The following is an 18762-nucleotide window of genomic DNA, read 5'->3' as shown; positions in this document are numbered from 1 at the left end:
GTTCCTGACACTTAGTAGCTGCTCATTAAGTAGGAGCAGCTGCTGGTGTTACTATTAATGTTACCCTCACTCCAACTGCACACCCTGATGGTGGCCCATCCCCGTGAAGCACCAGGGGACTTTGCTAAGGGCTACGGGGTAGCTTGCTGTTAGGAAGTTCTCCTCCTCCTTCAGGGATGGTGCTGGCCTTCCTGAGCCCTTAGGCTACCCACAAGACAGCACACAGGAGGAAACAAACAGGAAAAAAGCCCTGGGTCCCCCTCCTACCATCCCAACCAGGAAATCACACGGCCCATCCGTGGGCTGAGAGGCAACAGGAAGACCCGAGTGAGGGGCTGGCCAGGCTCTGCTCTACCTTTTGCTCAGCACCGTGAAGTGGACAGCATAAGTGGCCGTGTACAGAGCCAGCGGCAGCACGATGAGGCACAGGACGCGAGCAATCAGGTGTTTCCCCACAGTCACCTGCAAACAGAGCCAGGGTGGGGTGCTGGACATAGGGGGCTTTGCTAGTCTTTATACACTATTTGGGCATCATATGTAAGTTCTTTATGTATGTAAGTTATAACCATAAAAAATTGAAAATCTAACAGCCAAAAAGAAAGAAGAATATGTGGAAATCCTAAGCCTTTCCATAACACTCCACCACTGAAACAATGCAGGGGACTGAACACGGGCCAGCCCTCTGCTGCCTGTCCAGGCCTCAGCCAGACTGTTTCTCTGCCACTGAGAAGGCACTGCCGGTACCTTCAGCATTATCACTCATCAGTCCCTTCTATCCTATATCCCAGTCACACTGAGTCCTTGCACTTTCCTCATACCTCCTGTACTATGCCAGCCCCACCCAACATACGGATAATTGCTCCTTATTTTAACTTCAGGCCTCCGCCTCCTCCCAGAAGCCCTCCTAGATCATCTGAGACTGGGCTCATACCCTCCTCTGTGCTCTCACAGCACGTGCTGGCTGGACTGTAATTGCCTGTTTATTTATTTCTCTCTGTCCATTGTCTCCAGAGGGCAAGGACCTTTGTTTTAGTCATCTGCATATTGTGTCTCACACTTAGTGGAGAGTCTGTCTATATTTTCTGAATGAATAAATGAACTCGTTGAGACTTGGTTCAGAGGTAATGGAGAAGCATTATAGTGAAACAGTTCCAGCTTGGAGTCAGCCTCCCTAGATTGGCATCTTACTACCTGAATGACCTGTGGAACATTACTACCTCTCTAGGTCTCAATTTCCTCAGTTAATGTATATATATAGACATAGGATGTGGAGTACAGCACAGGGAATAGAGTCAATGGTCCTGTAACAGCTACATACGATATCAGACGGGTAGAGGATTGGGGGAGGGAGGGTATCACTTAGTGAGGGGTGTAAATGTCTAACTATTACATTGTTTTGTACACACCTGACACTAATTAAAAAAAAAGAAAAATGAAAGGGGAATACCATATTTTGCCATGTATAATACGCTTTTTTCCCCAAATTTGTGAGGGAAATGTAGGATGTACATTATACATGGGTAGTACTAATTCCATATCTATATAAATGTTTTTAATTCTTTTATTTATGCTCATAAGTTAAAAGTGTAACTCTAGAAATCAATGATATCTATATGCAAAATAATACGCTGGAATATGATAATGGTTTTGTTGAACTTACTATGAATTTGCAACAACGAAGAGTTCTTGGCCGTCTATGATGAGTAAATATCGTAAATTTGTTACTAGTAACTTGTATCTGTTCTTGTGTTTTGTACATAAACACATTATTTGTACATTACTTGTTACATAAAATTTCTTGTACCATAATATGTTAACAAAATAAATGCTAAAATTCCTTTATAATACCAAAAACAAGTGCCTAAATGTAAATAGATAAAAATTTGAATTAAAAAATTAAAACAAAAGATTTTTTTCCCTGAAAGTTTGGGCCAAAAACGTTGGTGCACATTATACATGGCAAAATATGGTAACTACCTACCACATAGGATTGTCATGGAAAAAAAATGAGATAATGAAGGTAAAGCATTTTGCACAGTGCTTGGCACAGAATCAGCCCTTAATAAATAATACTGTAATAAACCCTACAGGCCAATCTGGAGACTCTGGGGCAGGAAAAGAAAACTGTGAGTTCGGAAAGTCATCCCACCCATTTTCCCTAAGGTCCCATGCAGTCCGTGTCTGCCATATATTTGGCATGAGCCCAGCTGGACAGAATCCCCTGGCTGGGTGGTTTGTAGAGTATTTAAAAAACATTACAGAAACAAATGCCAAAAGAGAGTTCTAAGAACGTTAGTTCATCTTCTCCCTTTATACCTGTCCAGCATCTCAGCCATGGCCTACCTCCTGAACCCAAAAACAAGACCTAGCCGGACAATCAGCTCCAATGCATCTTTTGGAGCAAAAATTAATATAAGACCCAGTCTTATTTTACTATAATACCTAGTCTTATTTTATTATAAGACCGGATCTTATATAATAGGAGACCAGGTCTTACATTAATTTTTATTCCAAAAGACGCATTAGAGCTGATTGTCCAGCTAGGTCTTATTTTCGGGGAAACATGGTATCATGCTGCCTACAGAAGGCAGTTGGATCCAGCCCCCGTCAGGCCCAGAACACAGCCACTCCACCGCGGGCAGCAGAGGCTGAGAAGGGCCACTGGCTCAGCTGAGCAATACTGGGGAGCAAATACATTTTTACAAGTACTTGGGTTCTCACCAATGAAAGACTGAGGTCTCCAAACAGGTGCCAAAGGTCTGAAATGGTGTTCCACCCCACTTGCAGGATGATAAAGAGGCCAACAAACTTGACCCCTAAAGCACCAGCCAGATTAATGCCTGTCAGGCTGAGCCAGAACCACCAGGGGGCAGAGAAAGGCCTGAAAACCAACAAGATACAGAGTTCAATTTGGCAGCTGGAACCAAACTCAAAAGCAAGAGCAATAGCGGGGACGGGCAAAGGTTCTCTGACTCTCAGAGGCTGTGCTGTGCCCCGTTTGAGGGCTCCTAACCTCAGGGGACCATGGTGGCTCCAAGGAGGGTGTGATCTGTGAAACCCCTGAAACTGCAGGAAGCACAGTGCGAGAGTGAGAAGGAGCTTTTTCTGGGGAGAGGGATCATAGCTTTCCCGGCTAAGTATAGAACTTACAGCAAGCAAGAGGCTTATTCCTCAGTAGTGACCCATTACGTGGGAGTCAATGGAAAATCCAGAGAAGCCCACTGGACTCGGTCAGCCCTCTCCTTTGTATCACCTCTGGGCCTTGGAAAAGCCAGCGTTTATTGAGTGCTTACTATGTGCCAGGCACAGTCCAAGTACTCTACACATATTGACTCTTTATCCTTCACCACGACCCCATGCACTAGGTCTTATTATTATCCTCGTTTTACATGTGAGGAAATCAAAGTACAAGAGGTTAAGTAATATAGGCAGCAAGTGGTGGAGCATGGTTCCACAGGGTTTGCTATACTCATAGCACCTGGGACACTGTGCTGTGATTTTCTGATTATCTGGCTGCCCCCCCTGCCAAAGTGAAGGCTCCCTAACAGCCAAGACAACGTACCTCTGTACCGCCAGCGCCTAGCACAGTACCTGGCACATAGTATGTATTCAAGAAATGGCAGGTGGAAGTGATTGTGGGAGAAGAAAACCCAAAGCCAGAGAGCTGGCAGCCACTGGGTCAGGCTTTGTTAGCATAATACAATTTAATGAGCTTTGCCGTGCTAGGGTGAAACCAAGTTGACTTCTGGAACAGCCTAGGCAGAGCCAACTCTTTTGGTTTAAATAGAAGGAATGACTGATTCTACTCTCTCATAGGCAGAGGATGATCTGGAAAAGACTCTCCTGGGGGAAAAGTCGGCCCTCCAGAACAGCTTTAGAACTGAACAGGGCCTGCAGGGATCCCCTTGACTACTATGGACCATTCAAACCAAATTTATATCCATTATTCTCATTATTAGGTCAGGACTCTGGAACCACTAAGGGCGAGGAGGCAAATAGTTTCCAGGCAGTGTCTGTTCTGGTGCCCTCGCCTCTCGGACAGATCACGTGAAGGATGGAGTTGTCCTAGGATCTGCGACCCAGCATCAGTGCCAAGATGCGCTTTATCAGATGGTGAATGGGGGCAGGTATTGGACCCCCTCCATAATATCCACAAACCCCCACTTAAATCCATCCCCACTGTAAAAATGGTAATATTCTTGAAAAAGACATTGACATTTTCTGTTTTATGTAAAGCAAAAATAGAAGTATCTACAGAAAACTTTTTAAAATCTATGTTTATGATCTAAGTGGCTAATCTACGTTAATTAAAAACAAAAAGTTGGCATGCCTTAAACCCGCTTCAAGACAAGTCCTCTAGGCACCCACCCTGTCCCTGGCCATTACAGAAATTCTGGAGCTGCCATGGCTTCTGACCCCCACCCCACAAAGAGGGTATTTCTGACCTGTCAGCACAGGAGTTGTACTTGACCATGCTCAGCATGGCAGCCATGATGAAGAACAGCAAGATGGGGTCAAGCAGGATGTACTGGGACAGAGTGAGGCATCCTGTGTCTGCAAAACATGAGCTCGGTGGTCAAAATGGAGACTGAGCGATGGGCCCCCCTGAGCACTAAACCCCCCAGCAACAAGAAGCGGTTCCCCGTGTGCTTAACTGCACGTAAGCATTTGTGCAGCCAAGACCAGAGACGGCCCCTGAGTCATCACGGAGTCGTGAGAGAAGTGGGGGGGGGGCACAGTTCTGGGGTACACCAAAGCCCAGCAATAGAAACAGCATCTCACGCTGCTTCCAGGCCCTTAACCCAAGAAAGGCGCATGTCATTCGTTGAGAACAGAGATGAGAGCTCCTGCTGATTTCCACTATCAGAAAGGGAGTCCTGCCTCCCCGCGTGTGTAGCCACAAATGACCTACACCCAGGATAGAGTCTTACCATTTTACATGAAGTCTCTGGTGGGAGTTGATTCTCCCACAGGTGCCGAAGTGATTTTTTTTTAAAGAAAATTGTATTCCATCCTGCCCCTGCTTAAACCCTCCAGTGTCTTCCCTTCTCACTCAGACCAACAAACTCCTCATGACGCTGTCAAAGCCTGTACGGCCTCCCTACCTATCCAACCTCCTCTCCCAAGACTCTGGCCGCGCTGGCCTTTTCTTGCTGTTCTTTGACCCGTGTTGCCTTGTACCAGGGCCACCACACATGCTGTTCCCTCTGTCTGAACACTCTTCCCTCAGATTTCTGCATGGCATAATCTTCTGCTGCCCTCGGGTCTCTGCTCAAGGCGACCTCCTCAGGGAGCTCTTCACTGACCACCCTACCTAAACCAGAATGACTCCCCACTACTCTGTTCTTTACTCTATTTTCTACATCGCGCTCATTGCTTAGGATGTTACATTACAGACCTATTCATTTACTTGCTTATTGTCTGCCCCACTCGTGAGTAAGCTCCAAGATGACAGAGTGTCTCATCGGCATATCCCAAGGCCAAGAAATGTGGCCTAGCACAGAGTAGATGCTTTAAAAATAATTGTGGAATAAAAAATGAATAAATGACAGAATGAGTAACTGAAATGGGAAATTAAAATGACACAAGGAAAAAGTCACCAGTCCTCTACAGAGAGGCCCTACAGTCAGGCAACATCCCTAGCAAAACAAAGCCAGAAGTACCCCTAAAATACCCACCTCAATTGGTCTGGACTTCTTTAAATGCTAAGCTCTACGAGGTCATGAATTCACTTTCAGAAGAGCAAGGCTAACAACAGGATCAATTTCTACGGGTCAATTCTCATTTATCCACGTGAGGATCATCCACAGAAAATATTTAAGTTCCCATTTTGCTAATCCCTGCTACCCAGCTACTTCTGAGCCATCTGCCCTTGCATTCCGTTGAAATTAGTTTAAGGAAAGCAAACTAATCTTGATAGTAACCTAAGAAAAGCAGAATTAGAATTGCAAGCCTCCTTCAAACACATACACACACACCCCCACACACGCTTATTATCCAACCCAAACTCAAATGTGGATAACCTGGAGACAACCTAGTCCTCGGGATTACCCATGCCAACTCTCCCCTCCAACAATATAAAGGTTCGCTCCATACAAGTATGTATCTATGTAAATGTTACACATATAATATGTGAATAAAATGAGGTTTATAACACATTTACCCAATCCTAAAGTTATTTAAGAACTGGGCCCACAGACACGACCGTTGAACTTACTCCTTTCCAGCTCCGCTCACAGTGGTAATCAATTTCCCGAGAAACACGGTGTAAGGCAACTTACCAAAGGTGAGGAGGGCGGCAGCGAGCAGTGCTGCTGGCAGCGACCTGGACAGCTCCAGCACTGTGAGGTAGGCAAAGGGGATCAGCAAGGAACCGAGGAACGCACAGAACTAGGGAAGGAAAAGAGAAGCAGTCAAATACCCGGCTAAGCTCAGCCCTAGGGACCTACTGGACTCCACGCAAACTAATGTTTAACATAAAGGAGCCTAAGGCAGGCATGACTTGGTGACCTAACATCACCTGGAATACGTATAAATGAGGAAGAGGTGGTGTAAATCAAGCAACACTTATGTTCCTTCCCAGTGAGCACAAACTTTTGCACTGACACAAAATCAGCACCATCCAGCCAGGATGGTGCAGGCAGGATGCACACTGGTTTCAAGTGGGAGACGCTGGGGTTGGGCTGCCCATCACTGCCCGCTGTGACCCTGAGAGAGTCACGTCTATCTCTGTATCAGCCTCCCCCTCTGTGTAATGTGAAGAGCAAGAGTTCCTACCTCACAGGGTTTACTCTGAAGATTAAATGACCTAACGTTTATTAACACACAGGAAGTACTGGATAAACATTAGCTTCTATTAGAAAACTGTGGGTACAAGGTAAGCAAAACCTTTCTGAAGGTGTTTTAATATTTTAGACAATTCTAATGTTATTACTATTATTTCTCTCTTGGCCCTTTTCTTCAATCATACTGGGAATCACTCTCTACGCTACAGGTTGTATTTTGATTTTGGAAAAAAGACTGGTTGACATTTCATTATCTGGAAAGTTTTGTTTTGTTTTGTTTTGTTTTGAACAACCAGCCTTCTTTCCACCTCCCTACCCTGTCCATCAAAAGTAAATAGACAAGCCCAAGGAATGGAAATTCTCACGTTTGGGTTGTCACTTTTTGTCAACAGAAAGCAATGTGCCCTAGTGTGAAAGGGAATGAGACTGTTATATTGGCCTTCTCAGTTTCCATAGCAAGTTCACAGTGAGTCAAGCCTCTATCCAATTATACATGTTAAGTGGTGTTCAAAAGTCATTAGAAAGGCACAGAATCGCTTAAGAATATGAACTTGAGGGTATGGGACTCTCCTTGTTTCATGCAGTATGATATGACCACGCAAATCATCCAATGATTAGCCCAAATAAGCACTTAGCATTTATCTAAAGTGCTTTGAGCTCCTCAAGGAAAGGGGTTTGTAAATGCAACCTGTTCTGAAAGCTCCACGTTGGGGGTCAGTTTCTTCAGGTTTCATTTAACTACAGGTATGGACGGGGTCCCCAGAGTTGGGTGTTTAGGCCCTGCCACGCTCCATCAAGGCTGGTGCTGGGCCTCAGGTCAAACACATGGCCTCCCTTCACAGAATGAAAAAGCCCTGTATGTGCCTGAAACCTTCATGGGAAAGAAGTAGGAATCTGGTGACAGGGGTGTGGAGATGCTGAAACCGTAGGAGGCGGCCCTCGGAGGCAGACCACAATATTCCAGCAATAGTGGCTGGAGAGAGGGAGAACGTGTAGCTTGCTAACGTGCTGAGGCCAACGTCAGGGCTCCAGGAGGCTCCTGGCTGCCTAGGCCCCAGCCTGCTCTCCAACCTGTAGTCTGATGCCTCATGCGAGCAGGGTAACAGGTGACAGGGTGGACTTGCTCCTATCTGTGTAATCTCCGTGGTATCTGGGCCCCGCCCCCTGCCCTTCTTACCCGGCTCATTTCCGAATCTCTACACCTGAATCTCTACTACAGGGTATGGGTCCAATCAGCTTCCCTCTTTCCCCTGCCCCCTTCCCCCAAGTTCATTTATCTACACCTGCCACCACTCCAGGGCTTCCAACTGTACATGTCTGACTATGTCCCCAGGGTCCAGGGAGGCTACACCAAGGCAGGAAGCCTTACTCCTCTCATTCCCATGTAGTTGTGATGCTCATATTTGTCCCCAGGCTTCTGGAATAAAAAGGTACCATCATATCCACTCAGGTAGCCAGCAAGACCTATCAGCATCTGAGGAGAGAAGGTGAACAAACAGAAAGATGAGAGACCTTTGAGAGAAGATTCCTTTGGCCCCTGAACTTCCCTCCAGCTGCATCCAGACCTTGGCTTCCCTCGACAACTGTCCATAGGAGTTGCCCATGTGACATTTTCTCCTGCAGCTGTTGCAGGGCAAAGAATCTTTTGTCTACAGAGATCATTGCTTGAAACAAATCCTCTCTTGTGTTAAGGCCAAGTTCTTGGGAATAGTGCAGACTGAACACTTTAGGAGGAAAAAACTCCCCCCAGTTTGAAGGGCAGGGCCAATAATGGGCTCTCTCATTCAGCCTTCTTTCATTTGCTAAGAAAGAAAACAGGACAGCTCATGGGGGCTGATTCTGGGAGACTGGCCCACTGAAAGGAAAACGAGGTTCCATGTCAGAATGAGGAGGGAGAAAATTGGCCAAGTTGTTACACACCAGGAATAGAGAGAAGGGGATAAAATAGAAAAGAGGAATGCAAAGGCAATTGCCTTTCCCTAGAGGGGAAGAGAAAAGTCCCAGTGGAAAAAATGCCAAAAGGCCAGAGACTGGTTTCTCCTTTTTCTAGTGTTCCAAAGGGAGGCAACCCTGGCATATCCCAAACCAGAGAAATCAACTATAAACTAAGAGTCGTGAATCCTTCAAACTATTTAAGAGGATCAGCTTCTTCATTCCTATCTTTCCTTGGCCATCAACAGTGTAAAATTCTCTTTGTCACATAAGCAGCTAAAACATAAAAACTGTCAACGAATACCCAGCACCTGGAACAGCCCCAGGTCGCCCCAGGCGGCCTCCTGTGTTCCCGTGAGGCGTGTGGAGGGCAAGCCCTTCCCAGCAGCAGTGCTTGTGGGGGCTTGGATGTGGCCCACTAACCAGCTCAAGTTTTTCTCCCAGTAGTTCTAAACAGAGTCACTCTCTAGTTCCATGTCAAGGTACAGAAGCGAAAGTTCAGCAGTAAGTGATGATAAAGACATTTGTTTAAAAACAAAAAAAGTGGGGAGGAAGTCCTGGGTCCAGAAGTTAATTAATATAATTAATTTAATATAAAATAATATAAGGTATTAGAAAGACAGAGCCATCCAAATACACAGATGAACTACAACTGACAGGTGACAATCAAAACAAATGCTCATTCCCACGGGGGGAATCTCAGAGGGCCAATCTGTCTGGTGCTGGTCTAACTTCCCAGACTGCTTGGCTGGTCTGGTAGAGCGAAGAAATGAACAGATGGTTTGGATCTCAGCACCCCACATGCTAGCTGTCTCATTGTGGACAATACTTACCATCTCTGAACTACAGGTAATAAAACCTTCCTTGCAGGGGGTTGTGAGGATAACAGGTGATGTTGAATAACAGGTGATGCTGGCACTATGCCATGTGCTTAACAGGCAAAATTCTGTGCCCTCTTAGTTCCTTTAAGGTTAAAAGTAGCCCCGAGCTTATTTCCTAACTAAGAACTCATTCAAATCAATAAGAAAAAGAGCAACCGACAAGAAAAATGGGCAAATTCATAGAAAACAGAATACAAACAGCTAATAAACATGAAAAAAATGTTCAACCTAACTCATAAAGACATGCAAATGAAAACAACGATATACCATTTTTTGCTCTCAAATTGGCAAAGTTTTGACAGTATAATCATACCAGTGCTGGCAATGGTATGGGGGAAGCAAGCACCCCCATACGCCATCGGTGGGAATATATATTATTACAGTCTTTTTTCAGCAATATCTAACACAAATTTAAATATACAATTGACTCTTTAGTTTGCCTGCTGAGAATCTTTTAGATATACCTGCACAACACTGAGAAGATAAATGTACAGGATGTTCATGCAGTACCTTTTGTTACAGCTAAAAACTGGAAATAACATAAATGCCCATCAAGCGAAGAGGGGTAAAATAATTTATGGCACATCTGTATGACGGAATAATATACAGCCATGAAAAACGAACGGAGTACATTTTTATGTGCTAATGTGTAAAGAAATTAAGATATATCATGTTTAAAATACAAGTTGCTGAACAATTTGTCTGATTCATTTGCATAATGTGTTGTTCTTGTGTACTAATATGTATGTATAAGTACATACACTGATAGTTCTATAAAAAGTTTCTGAGAGGATATATAAGAAACTGTTAACATGACCACAGTTAACCTCTGAAGAATAGAAATGTAAGGAAAAGTAGCTGTGGACCTTTTACTTCCTTCTGTTTCCCATGTGCAGGCATCTTTATTTCTCTTACAAGTACCTATTTGACTGGAGCCCCCAGGTGCCCGGGGTGGGCGCCCGTGTGAACCGGCAGGTATGGCCTCAGCGCGGCAGGAGAAAGCTTCCTGCTCACCACTTCAAGGGGCTTTCTGATTCTTTGGCCTGGCCTCTGAACCAATGAAAGCTACTCTGCTCCTTCGCACAGGTTTCTAATTTGCTCACCGCTCTCTTTCAACCAGGTAGAGCACAGGACCACCAGGAGATACATTCGAGGAGTAGATGGACTGCACTCTCCTAGGGGCAGCCTTAGAAAGAAGCCTCACATTTCTCCCTTCACACAGGGGCCAGCTGTGAGTAAGGGAAGGCTTCAATAAAAACAAATCAGCCAGTGTTTTCCACATGTCTTCACTGAGCACTAGGGAACTCCAAAAATGGACAGGCAGTCTCCAGCTGAACGACTAGGCTGGGTTTCCTACGGAAAATCTCCTTGCCAGAGGTCTGGTTCCCAGGCAAGCCCAATGCAAATATTCAACACACTCTGTTGCTTAATTCTATGGAAGTAACAGATACAGTCCGAGCACTGAGGCAAGGCACGTTCACGAGGCAGTGTGGTATAATGGTTAGGAGCGCAGACTCTAAGCCAGTCTGAACCTTGACTCTGTCACTTTTAGCTTTGCTCCCTACGGCAAACTACTTATCCTCTCTGAGTCCGTTTCCCCATCTGTAAAATGAAGATACAACGGTACCTACTTCATAGGGTTGCTCTAATTTTGAAAGAGGCCACCTATCCCACCTGCAGGAGCCTTCTCCCTGGCCCTACCCTATGCTCTCTTGCTTCCCTAAGCCCATCTGTCACACCTCACCCCTGCCTTCATCCCCAAGTACTCCATGCTCCAAGATCACTCCCCCACTTCATAAAAGGCAAATTCCTGTCCCCTCAATGCTGAAGAGCTTAGCCTCCAGTTAGGAAGAAAGGTCTGAGTGAATGTCAGGGCTAATCCATTAGCCTTCTCAGAGGTGTTTGTTTTTAAAAGAGTAAAAGGAATTCTGATTGGTGGAATTTCTAACTTAAAACATGTAAAAAGAACGTGCCGGGGCGGCCTGATGGCTCAGTTGGTTATAGCGTGAGCTCTTAACAACAGAGTTGCCGGTTCACTTCCCACCTGGGCCAGTGAGCTGTGCCCTCCACAACTAGATTGAAGACAACGAACAACGAGCTGCCGCTGAGCACTGGTGGGCGGCCGGATGGCTCAGTTGGTTAGAGCACGAGCTCTTAACAACAAGGTTGCCGATTCAATTCCCGCATGGGATGGTGAGCTGTGCCGCCGGCAACTAGATTGAAAATGGTGACTGGACTTGTTGCTGAGCTGCGCCCTCCACAACTAGACTGAAGGACAACAACTTGACTTGGAGCTGATGGGTCCTGGAAAAACTCACTGTTCCCCAATATTCCCCAATTAAAAAATAAAAAAAGGAACATGTCAAACAATGTGCTGGTAGTGGGGAGAGGAAGCGGAGTTTCACTCCCTGTGAAGATTAGCTCCCCTAAGCTATTTCTGCTTTATGCAACATCGTCCTTCTCTCCATTTCTTTCTTTCTTTCTTTTTTAATATTTATTGGGGAATATTGGGGAACAGCATGTTTTTCCAGGACCCATCAGCTCCAAGTCAAGTCACTGTTTTCAATTTAGTTGTAGAGGGTGCAGCTCACTGGCCCACGTGGGAATCGAACCGGTGACCTTGGTGTTATGAGCATTACATTCTAACCAACGGAGCCAGCTGGCCTCCCCACTTTTGTTTCTTTTTTTAAATTGAGATAAAAGTCATACACCATAAAATTCTCCATTTTAAAGGATATAATTCAGTGGTTTTTCTGTACTGAATTAGGTTGCACTAACATTACCACTACCTAATTCCAGAGGATTTCATCAGCCCCAAAAGAAACTCGATACCCATTTATAGTAATTCCCCAATCCTCCCTCCCCTCAGACCCTGGCAACTGTTAATCTTTCTGTCTCTACGGATTTGCCAACTCTGGATATTTCATATAAATGGAATCCTACAATATGTGTCCTTTTGTGTCTGGCTTCTTTCACTTAGCAAAATGTTTATACTATTCATCCCCATTGTAACATGTATCACTACTTCATTCCATTTTTATGGCTGAATAATATTCCATTGTATTAATATACCTCATTTTGCTTATCCATCCATCAGTTGATAGACTCTCTCTTCATTTCGGAGCTAGAGATACCCCTAAAAACACCAAAGATTTTCCATGAAAGGAACTGGTCTGGAATGTCAGGGAATTTTTTCTACAAGGCTGAGAATTAAGTCCAAAACCAAGGCTTGGCTCCAACCCTTAGGACAGTTGTTCACCACCCTGCTCACCTTTCCCAGAGGCGGGTGCACATCAAAGAAAAAAGTGCGGTTGATATAGTAACTTCCCATTTTTCCAAAGTGAGTCTCATCCCAACTAAAGGGAAAACAAAAAGAGAATAGAATTTTTAAATTATCATATAATCCAAATAGCCTTAATAAATAAAGCATGGTTAAAATTACAGTTAAAACCAAAAGCTATGAGTTTCAAGCAATTAATGAGGAGATTTGGATTTTTTAAAAAAAGCTTTTGACAGAAGTGATTTGAGGAAGCGAGACATCAAGCTGGTCATTAATCTTCGTTTATACAGACGAAAAGGGTTAGCAAATATTTACCAACCAGTTATCATAAATTTATATCATAAGTTAAATCTATACTTATTCTGTATCTTGAGCTTCTATTTATTTTAAAAGGGCAAAGAGCTTCCCTATAATATAGAAAGGTTTGTAGTAAGAGTTTTCTTCCAAGGCTGTTACCTTCTAACACTGAGATTACATTTGCTACTAGAAACTACGTTACTATTACCACAAACTACATTGTGGGCAGAGAGAGCCTATAAGCCATGGTTGTCACAGAAGTCTGATTCTGTTCATCAACCTATGATGACTAACCAGCTGACTGTGAACTCACTGGTCTTGAGGGCTTTCTGACTAGGACCCTAACTAAAACCGACCCTCACTGTACAAATTATTTTGGAAGTAAATAAGTGATTCTAATACAAAGCCTTGTTCTTCTATACAACCACATAACACTTTTTACACCCTACACGACGGCTTTATGGTGGCAGCCCAGTTATCCAGCAGCGCCTGGACATTTCTGTTTGTTAGTCTCTCCCTGCAGCTCAGAAGAACGGTTGCTTTCTAGTTGACTATCCGATCCCCAGGTCAGCTTCCATAGTATTTATTACTGACACACAAAATAATAGGCAGAGCATGCTTTTCCCAAAAATGTAGGGTTCTTTTTGTTTTTCTTTAACTCAGTGGGTCCAACAGAGACAGAAGAGGAAATCTACTTCTGCATCCTATAAGCAGCGGCTTGACATGAAGTGAGGACAGTAACATGGTGATGTCAAAGACAGAAGTAACTTCCAGAGAGTGTGACAAAATAGATTTGCAGAAAGAAGAGATCCAGTCCCAGCCCAGCAGTTACTAACAGCACGACCTAGCAAATTCACTCAGCTTCTTCAGGTTTCTTTTCTCATCTACACAATGAAGACAGTAATAGTATCTGCCATGTCCCCCTCGCAGGGAGGTGTTAGGGCTCAAGTCATTTGACATGTGAAAGAATTCTGTACACTATAAAGTCCCACACAGGCTGGGCACGATTTAAACTGAACCAATATTTGTGGTTAGTTTTGAAGTCTGTTTGGAAACATACTGACAAAGGGGTATGAGATTTTTACTTCAAAAATTTCCCAGGTAAAACTAGTACAGTAAGTCCTCATCGTCAATAGGTTCTGTGACTTTCAGCGAAACGACATATAACAAAACCAGTTTTCCCGGAGGCTAATTGATGTAAACAAGAGTTCAGTTCCTGCGGCATCTCATGGTTATAACAGAACGATGGTAATCGCCGTTAATGGGGGAGCTGCTGTAGTAACATCCACGTTTCTTCTTGGCTCTCACTGCAGCTCGTGTTGGGAGAGGCAGCCCTCCTTGACTCTCCTGCTCCGCTCCTCCAGACCTTGCGGGCGGGTATGCCAAGAATGCAAGGTCCTGACTGCGCTTTCCTCAGGCCATTTCTCACAGTTCTGTTTAAGCAAGCAACCTGGAGGGAAGAGTTAGCGTCTCCCTCTGTAACAGACAGCAGTCTTGTTACTGTTTATTATATACAGCAAATTCCCCCAGCTCAATATTCCTCAGCTGAGATACAACCCAGCACATGTGCAGGCACAGACCCACGGCATCATGTGAGGTTTGGGGGCAAGGGGAAGCCATGCCAACATGCTGACGCTCGTCCTGCTTGCTGTGTCATGAGAAATAACGTCCTTAGTCTCTGATCCAGGACTTTGTCTTCTGCCAGCATCTACAGAACAGTGACAGGCTAACTTACTAGCTTGCACATAGGGTAAAATAAAATCCCAGGTCCTGACAGTTTTGGTGACAAGCCTAGGATGCTGAGACATAGCTTTCTGTAAGAGAAAGGACAAGGACCCCTACAGGTTGGGTTACTGGATACGAGAAGACTCCTCAGCATCTGGTACTGAATGTTCTTGCCCAGTAGTGGGCAAGGAAGGTAGTAAAAGTCCCTCCCTGTCCTGCCTGTTAATGAGGATGAGTGGGGAGAGGCAGGATTGAAACAAATGGTCTAAGTGCTGCCGTGGTTACTGCTCACTCTCTTCTGGGTGAAAGGAGGAAGCGATGCAATCATGACGAGAAGGCAGCAAGCCCAGGCGCCCCTGCCGAAAGGCAATGTGGACGTGGCTGCCGAATCAAGGAGTCTCTAAAACCTACATAAATGGTGCCAGCAGTAAGGGCCTTGCTACACAATATAGAACTTTGGGAAAATGAAAACATTGAAAGATCCTTGGCTGAGCTGTGTTCTCAAGCCAACAGTCAACGAGCCTTTCTCAGAGGCTCAGAACCACCGTCTCCCTGTGTCCTGTGATCGCCCCCCACAACCTCAGCTGCTTTAAGGAGTAAGATGATTAAAGGTGGGGCCAAGGTCTCACTGTCCCCAAAGAGGACGGAAGGCCATACACACCCATCCTAGTGCGGGGGGAACTCCAGGGAGGAGAGGAACTCAAACTCAGGACTCTACCAAAATCAGGGGCCCACATGTCCACCCTATTCAATCCTATGGGGGGAGGATTTGCTAGGCGCAGGGGTTACTGAAGGTGCCACAGCAGTGTGTCCGGGGACTGAAAGAAAAGGGTCCCCAAGACGAGGACACAGGGCAGTACACCGGGGAGGCAGTGGCGCCAAGCGCATCAAGGGGCTAAAGGAGAAAAGAACCTTCCTCCAACCCCTGCATCCAGCACTCCCACACTCCTGACTGGGGAATGGTGTCATCTCTGGGTGGCTGTCACCGTAGCCACTGATGCAGACGATTAGATTCATTAGTTCAAAGAGAAAAAAAGCGCTCAAAATTCCACTGACAGTGTTTGAGCAAGTTCCCAGTGGGGGAGCGAAGGTCAAGTGACCTTGTGGGTAGGGCCTTTTACTACTACTGTGGCTTCCACTGTTGAATGTCTAACTGGTATTGATCCCATAAGTGAGTGTTAAAGAAGATTATCCCATTCAGGGACTGTTGTGTGTTGAGGGCTGATCCTGGTGGTCCAGGAGAAATAATACAAATCCCAAGAACAGAAAGGGAAATCACAGCTTTAAAGATACAACGGCTGCTGGAGTGCCCAGAGAGGCCATTCTCCAGGATAACAGCACCACCTGCTGGACTCGGGCACCAAGTACACAGTTTTTTTAAAGGGGCAACTATCAACTAAGCCTTTGTTGAAACTGAGTGACTCACCATGAAGGCCTTAGGACCCCTGTCACTTTGGGGCGGGTCAACTTGGAATCGATGGCAAACAAGGGAAGGGCTCAGCAAACCTTGCTGGTGAAATGGAAATGGTATATTCCAGAGTATAAGTGCCCCGGCCCTAGAAGCACCGCAATTTTTCATGAAGGGGCGGCAGCTCCCCCTTTGGGAAAAACTATCTTCCACTCAACCACTTAAAGCAAAGCCACTGGCTCAGTGGAGCCCTTGATTCACAGAGATTCTTTTCAGTGCTTGTGCCTAGCTCACTGCCGGTCAGTTAGGCTCAATTAAAAGCTGCTGGTGTCCACTGGGCAGCGGCCGTCATCCAGCCCCAGTGACAACTCTGGAAGGAAGGCCAACTGCAGTAAGGGTTGATCAACACAATGGGCTGAACTAAAAGTCTTCACCCTGGCCTTTGACAATACTCCTAAGAAACAAACAAGTCATATTTTTATTTCCTCGGGCTTTGGCCACTGGCCTAGCCATCTGGTGTGTCACTTGGAAAACTATATACTGAGAGATAAAAAACACCTCTCTTTGGAGATGACAACTGTGGGCAAACATCATGGCTGCCTCCTGATGGGACAATCTGGATCACTCACATAGATGTCCACAGTGAGGGCCAGGACTCTGATGAGACTGGATCCAGCTGCTGATCAGTCGTGCACCAGCCAGACTGCTGCCATTGCCCCCTGGATTCATCAATGCACCGGGCATGGAAACACATAGACCGTCACGCGGTGTATGGGCACAAAGTAAAGGACTACGTATATGTTTCTGAAGCAGAAGCCATTACTGCACTATGGTGGCTTGTGACTCCTGCCAAAAGTTGGCCTGTTTGTCTTGCAATAAAGGAAGCCACATGGCATGCGGTATTGACCCTGCCTGCTCCAAGAAAACTGAATACGTTAGGATTTTGTTCCCCTCTGTGGGCTATCATTGGTGCCTCAGCGCTGCTGACACTTTGTCAGGTTACAGTGTTGCTGATGCTGTTCCCATCCAATCATCTGACTCTAGATACAGCATTGTGGCCTTGAAACTAAACTACGCCATGTTTCCAGCTTTCCAGACCATTTACAAGCTGATAACAGTACACTCTTCTTTTGGCAATGGCCACCAAATAATAGGCCAGTAGTCAAGATATTTGATGACATTCCACACTCCCTACCATCCACAGGCATACGATATTGTCAGGCACGGAAGAGCCCTCTCAAAAAGATTTCTGACTCTACTTCTGTCTGGGTTCAGACACCTTAGTAAAGCAGTTTGGTCACCTAACGCAGCCATCACCAGAAAGGGTTCATCTCCTCCTGGCCACCAACGGGGTAAAGACCAGGATAAAAGGTGTGACTGGCTGTACACCTATTTTGAAAATTTGAGCTTCTTCCCTGACCTTCCTGGGCATGATTTGTCTTTCTTTCCTCTAACAGCAACTCCAGATCAGCCTGGGGACATCTATGGGATTCAAATTTAACTCTAGTTCAGGCACCTGGATTTTCTTGCTGGCGTGAGATGGTCTTAGAGCATAAAGATAATGACCATTTGGTTGAGTACAATGCTTGTCCAAGTCACCCTATAGTAGTTCGCATGGGCCAAGGTGGGAGACATAATGCCTCCAAAAGACGCATTAGAGCTGATTGTCCAGCTAGGTCTTATTTTGGAGGAAACACAGTATATGAAATAAGACCTACTGGTCCTTTCCCTACCCCCACGCCCCACACACAGTTATTCACAGGTGGCTGAATCCAGGTCTCTGGAAGGCATGGTTGTGGTTAACACAACAGATTGGCTTCATCCTGCTGCTTAAGAGTCCTCCTAAATTAAATGCTGTATGAGACAAACTGAACAGATTTGGTCCCTGCATCTGTCAGTCAGGTTCATCAGAGTAGCCAATGGAGTAGCACATTCATATGAAAATGTGCTATAAGCCAAGACATGCAGGATAGAGGGGCGAGACGTGGGGAGGGACAATCCTCCACGGGTCTCGTCCTTCCACACAATCTTGCTGGGTATGCAACAACGTAAGGCCCTGACTGTACTTTACCTGGGCCATTTCTCAGAGTTATGTTTACATCAAGCCACAAAGATGAGGGAATGTCTGTCTCCAGGACAAGAGTGACCTTGCTTACCGCTTGCTATAAAACAGTAGAGTCCCCGAGCTTATTGTTCCTCAGGGAACCCACCATGTGTGCAGCCATCCATCTGAGCCCACCGCATCACCTGTGGGACGTGGTGGGGAGGAGGGGGAACTACCTCCAACATCCTGCTTCCTGTGCTGTCCGTAGTAAGTCCTTTGTCTCTGACCCAGGAGTCTCACGTCTTCTGCCAAGACTCATGAAACAACAACAAACTAATTTATTAACGTCCAAGTAGCGCGGCCCTGACAGTTTATTAGCTTGCTTGCTTTTCGGTCAAGCAGTTCCATTT

At 45.5% G+C, this 18762-nt stretch overlaps 1 protein-coding gene across 1 annotated transcript in view; it reads right to left on the bottom strand.

Moving 5' to 3' along the window:
* POMT2 (protein O-mannosyltransferase 2) overlaps window positions 1–18762 on the bottom strand; it is a 39653-nt gene that overhangs the window by 19720 nt on the left and 1171 nt on the right. The window contains exons 2-7 of the mRNA XM_033108010.1: window positions 12870–12954; window positions 8155–8259; window positions 6282–6390; window positions 4446–4554; window positions 2722–2881; window positions 356–462 (exon numbers count right to left, since the gene is read on the bottom strand). Of these exons, the coding sequence (XP_032963901.1) occupies window positions 356–462; window positions 2722–2881; window positions 4446–4554; window positions 6282–6390; window positions 8155–8259; window positions 12870–12954 (675 nt within the window). The remainder of the gene's footprint in view (window positions 1–355; window positions 463–2721; window positions 2882–4445; window positions 4555–6281; window positions 6391–8154; window positions 8260–12869; window positions 12955–18762) is intronic.

Source organism: Rhinolophus ferrumequinum, chromosome 6 (genome assembly GCF_004115265.2).
Source record: "Rhinolophus ferrumequinum isolate MPI-CBG mRhiFer1 chromosome 6, mRhiFer1_v1.p, whole genome shotgun sequence".
Classification (NCBI taxonomy): domain Eukaryota; kingdom Metazoa; phylum Chordata; class Mammalia; order Chiroptera; family Rhinolophidae; genus Rhinolophus; species Rhinolophus ferrumequinum.
This window is presented reverse-complemented; position numbering and strand designations above follow the sequence as displayed.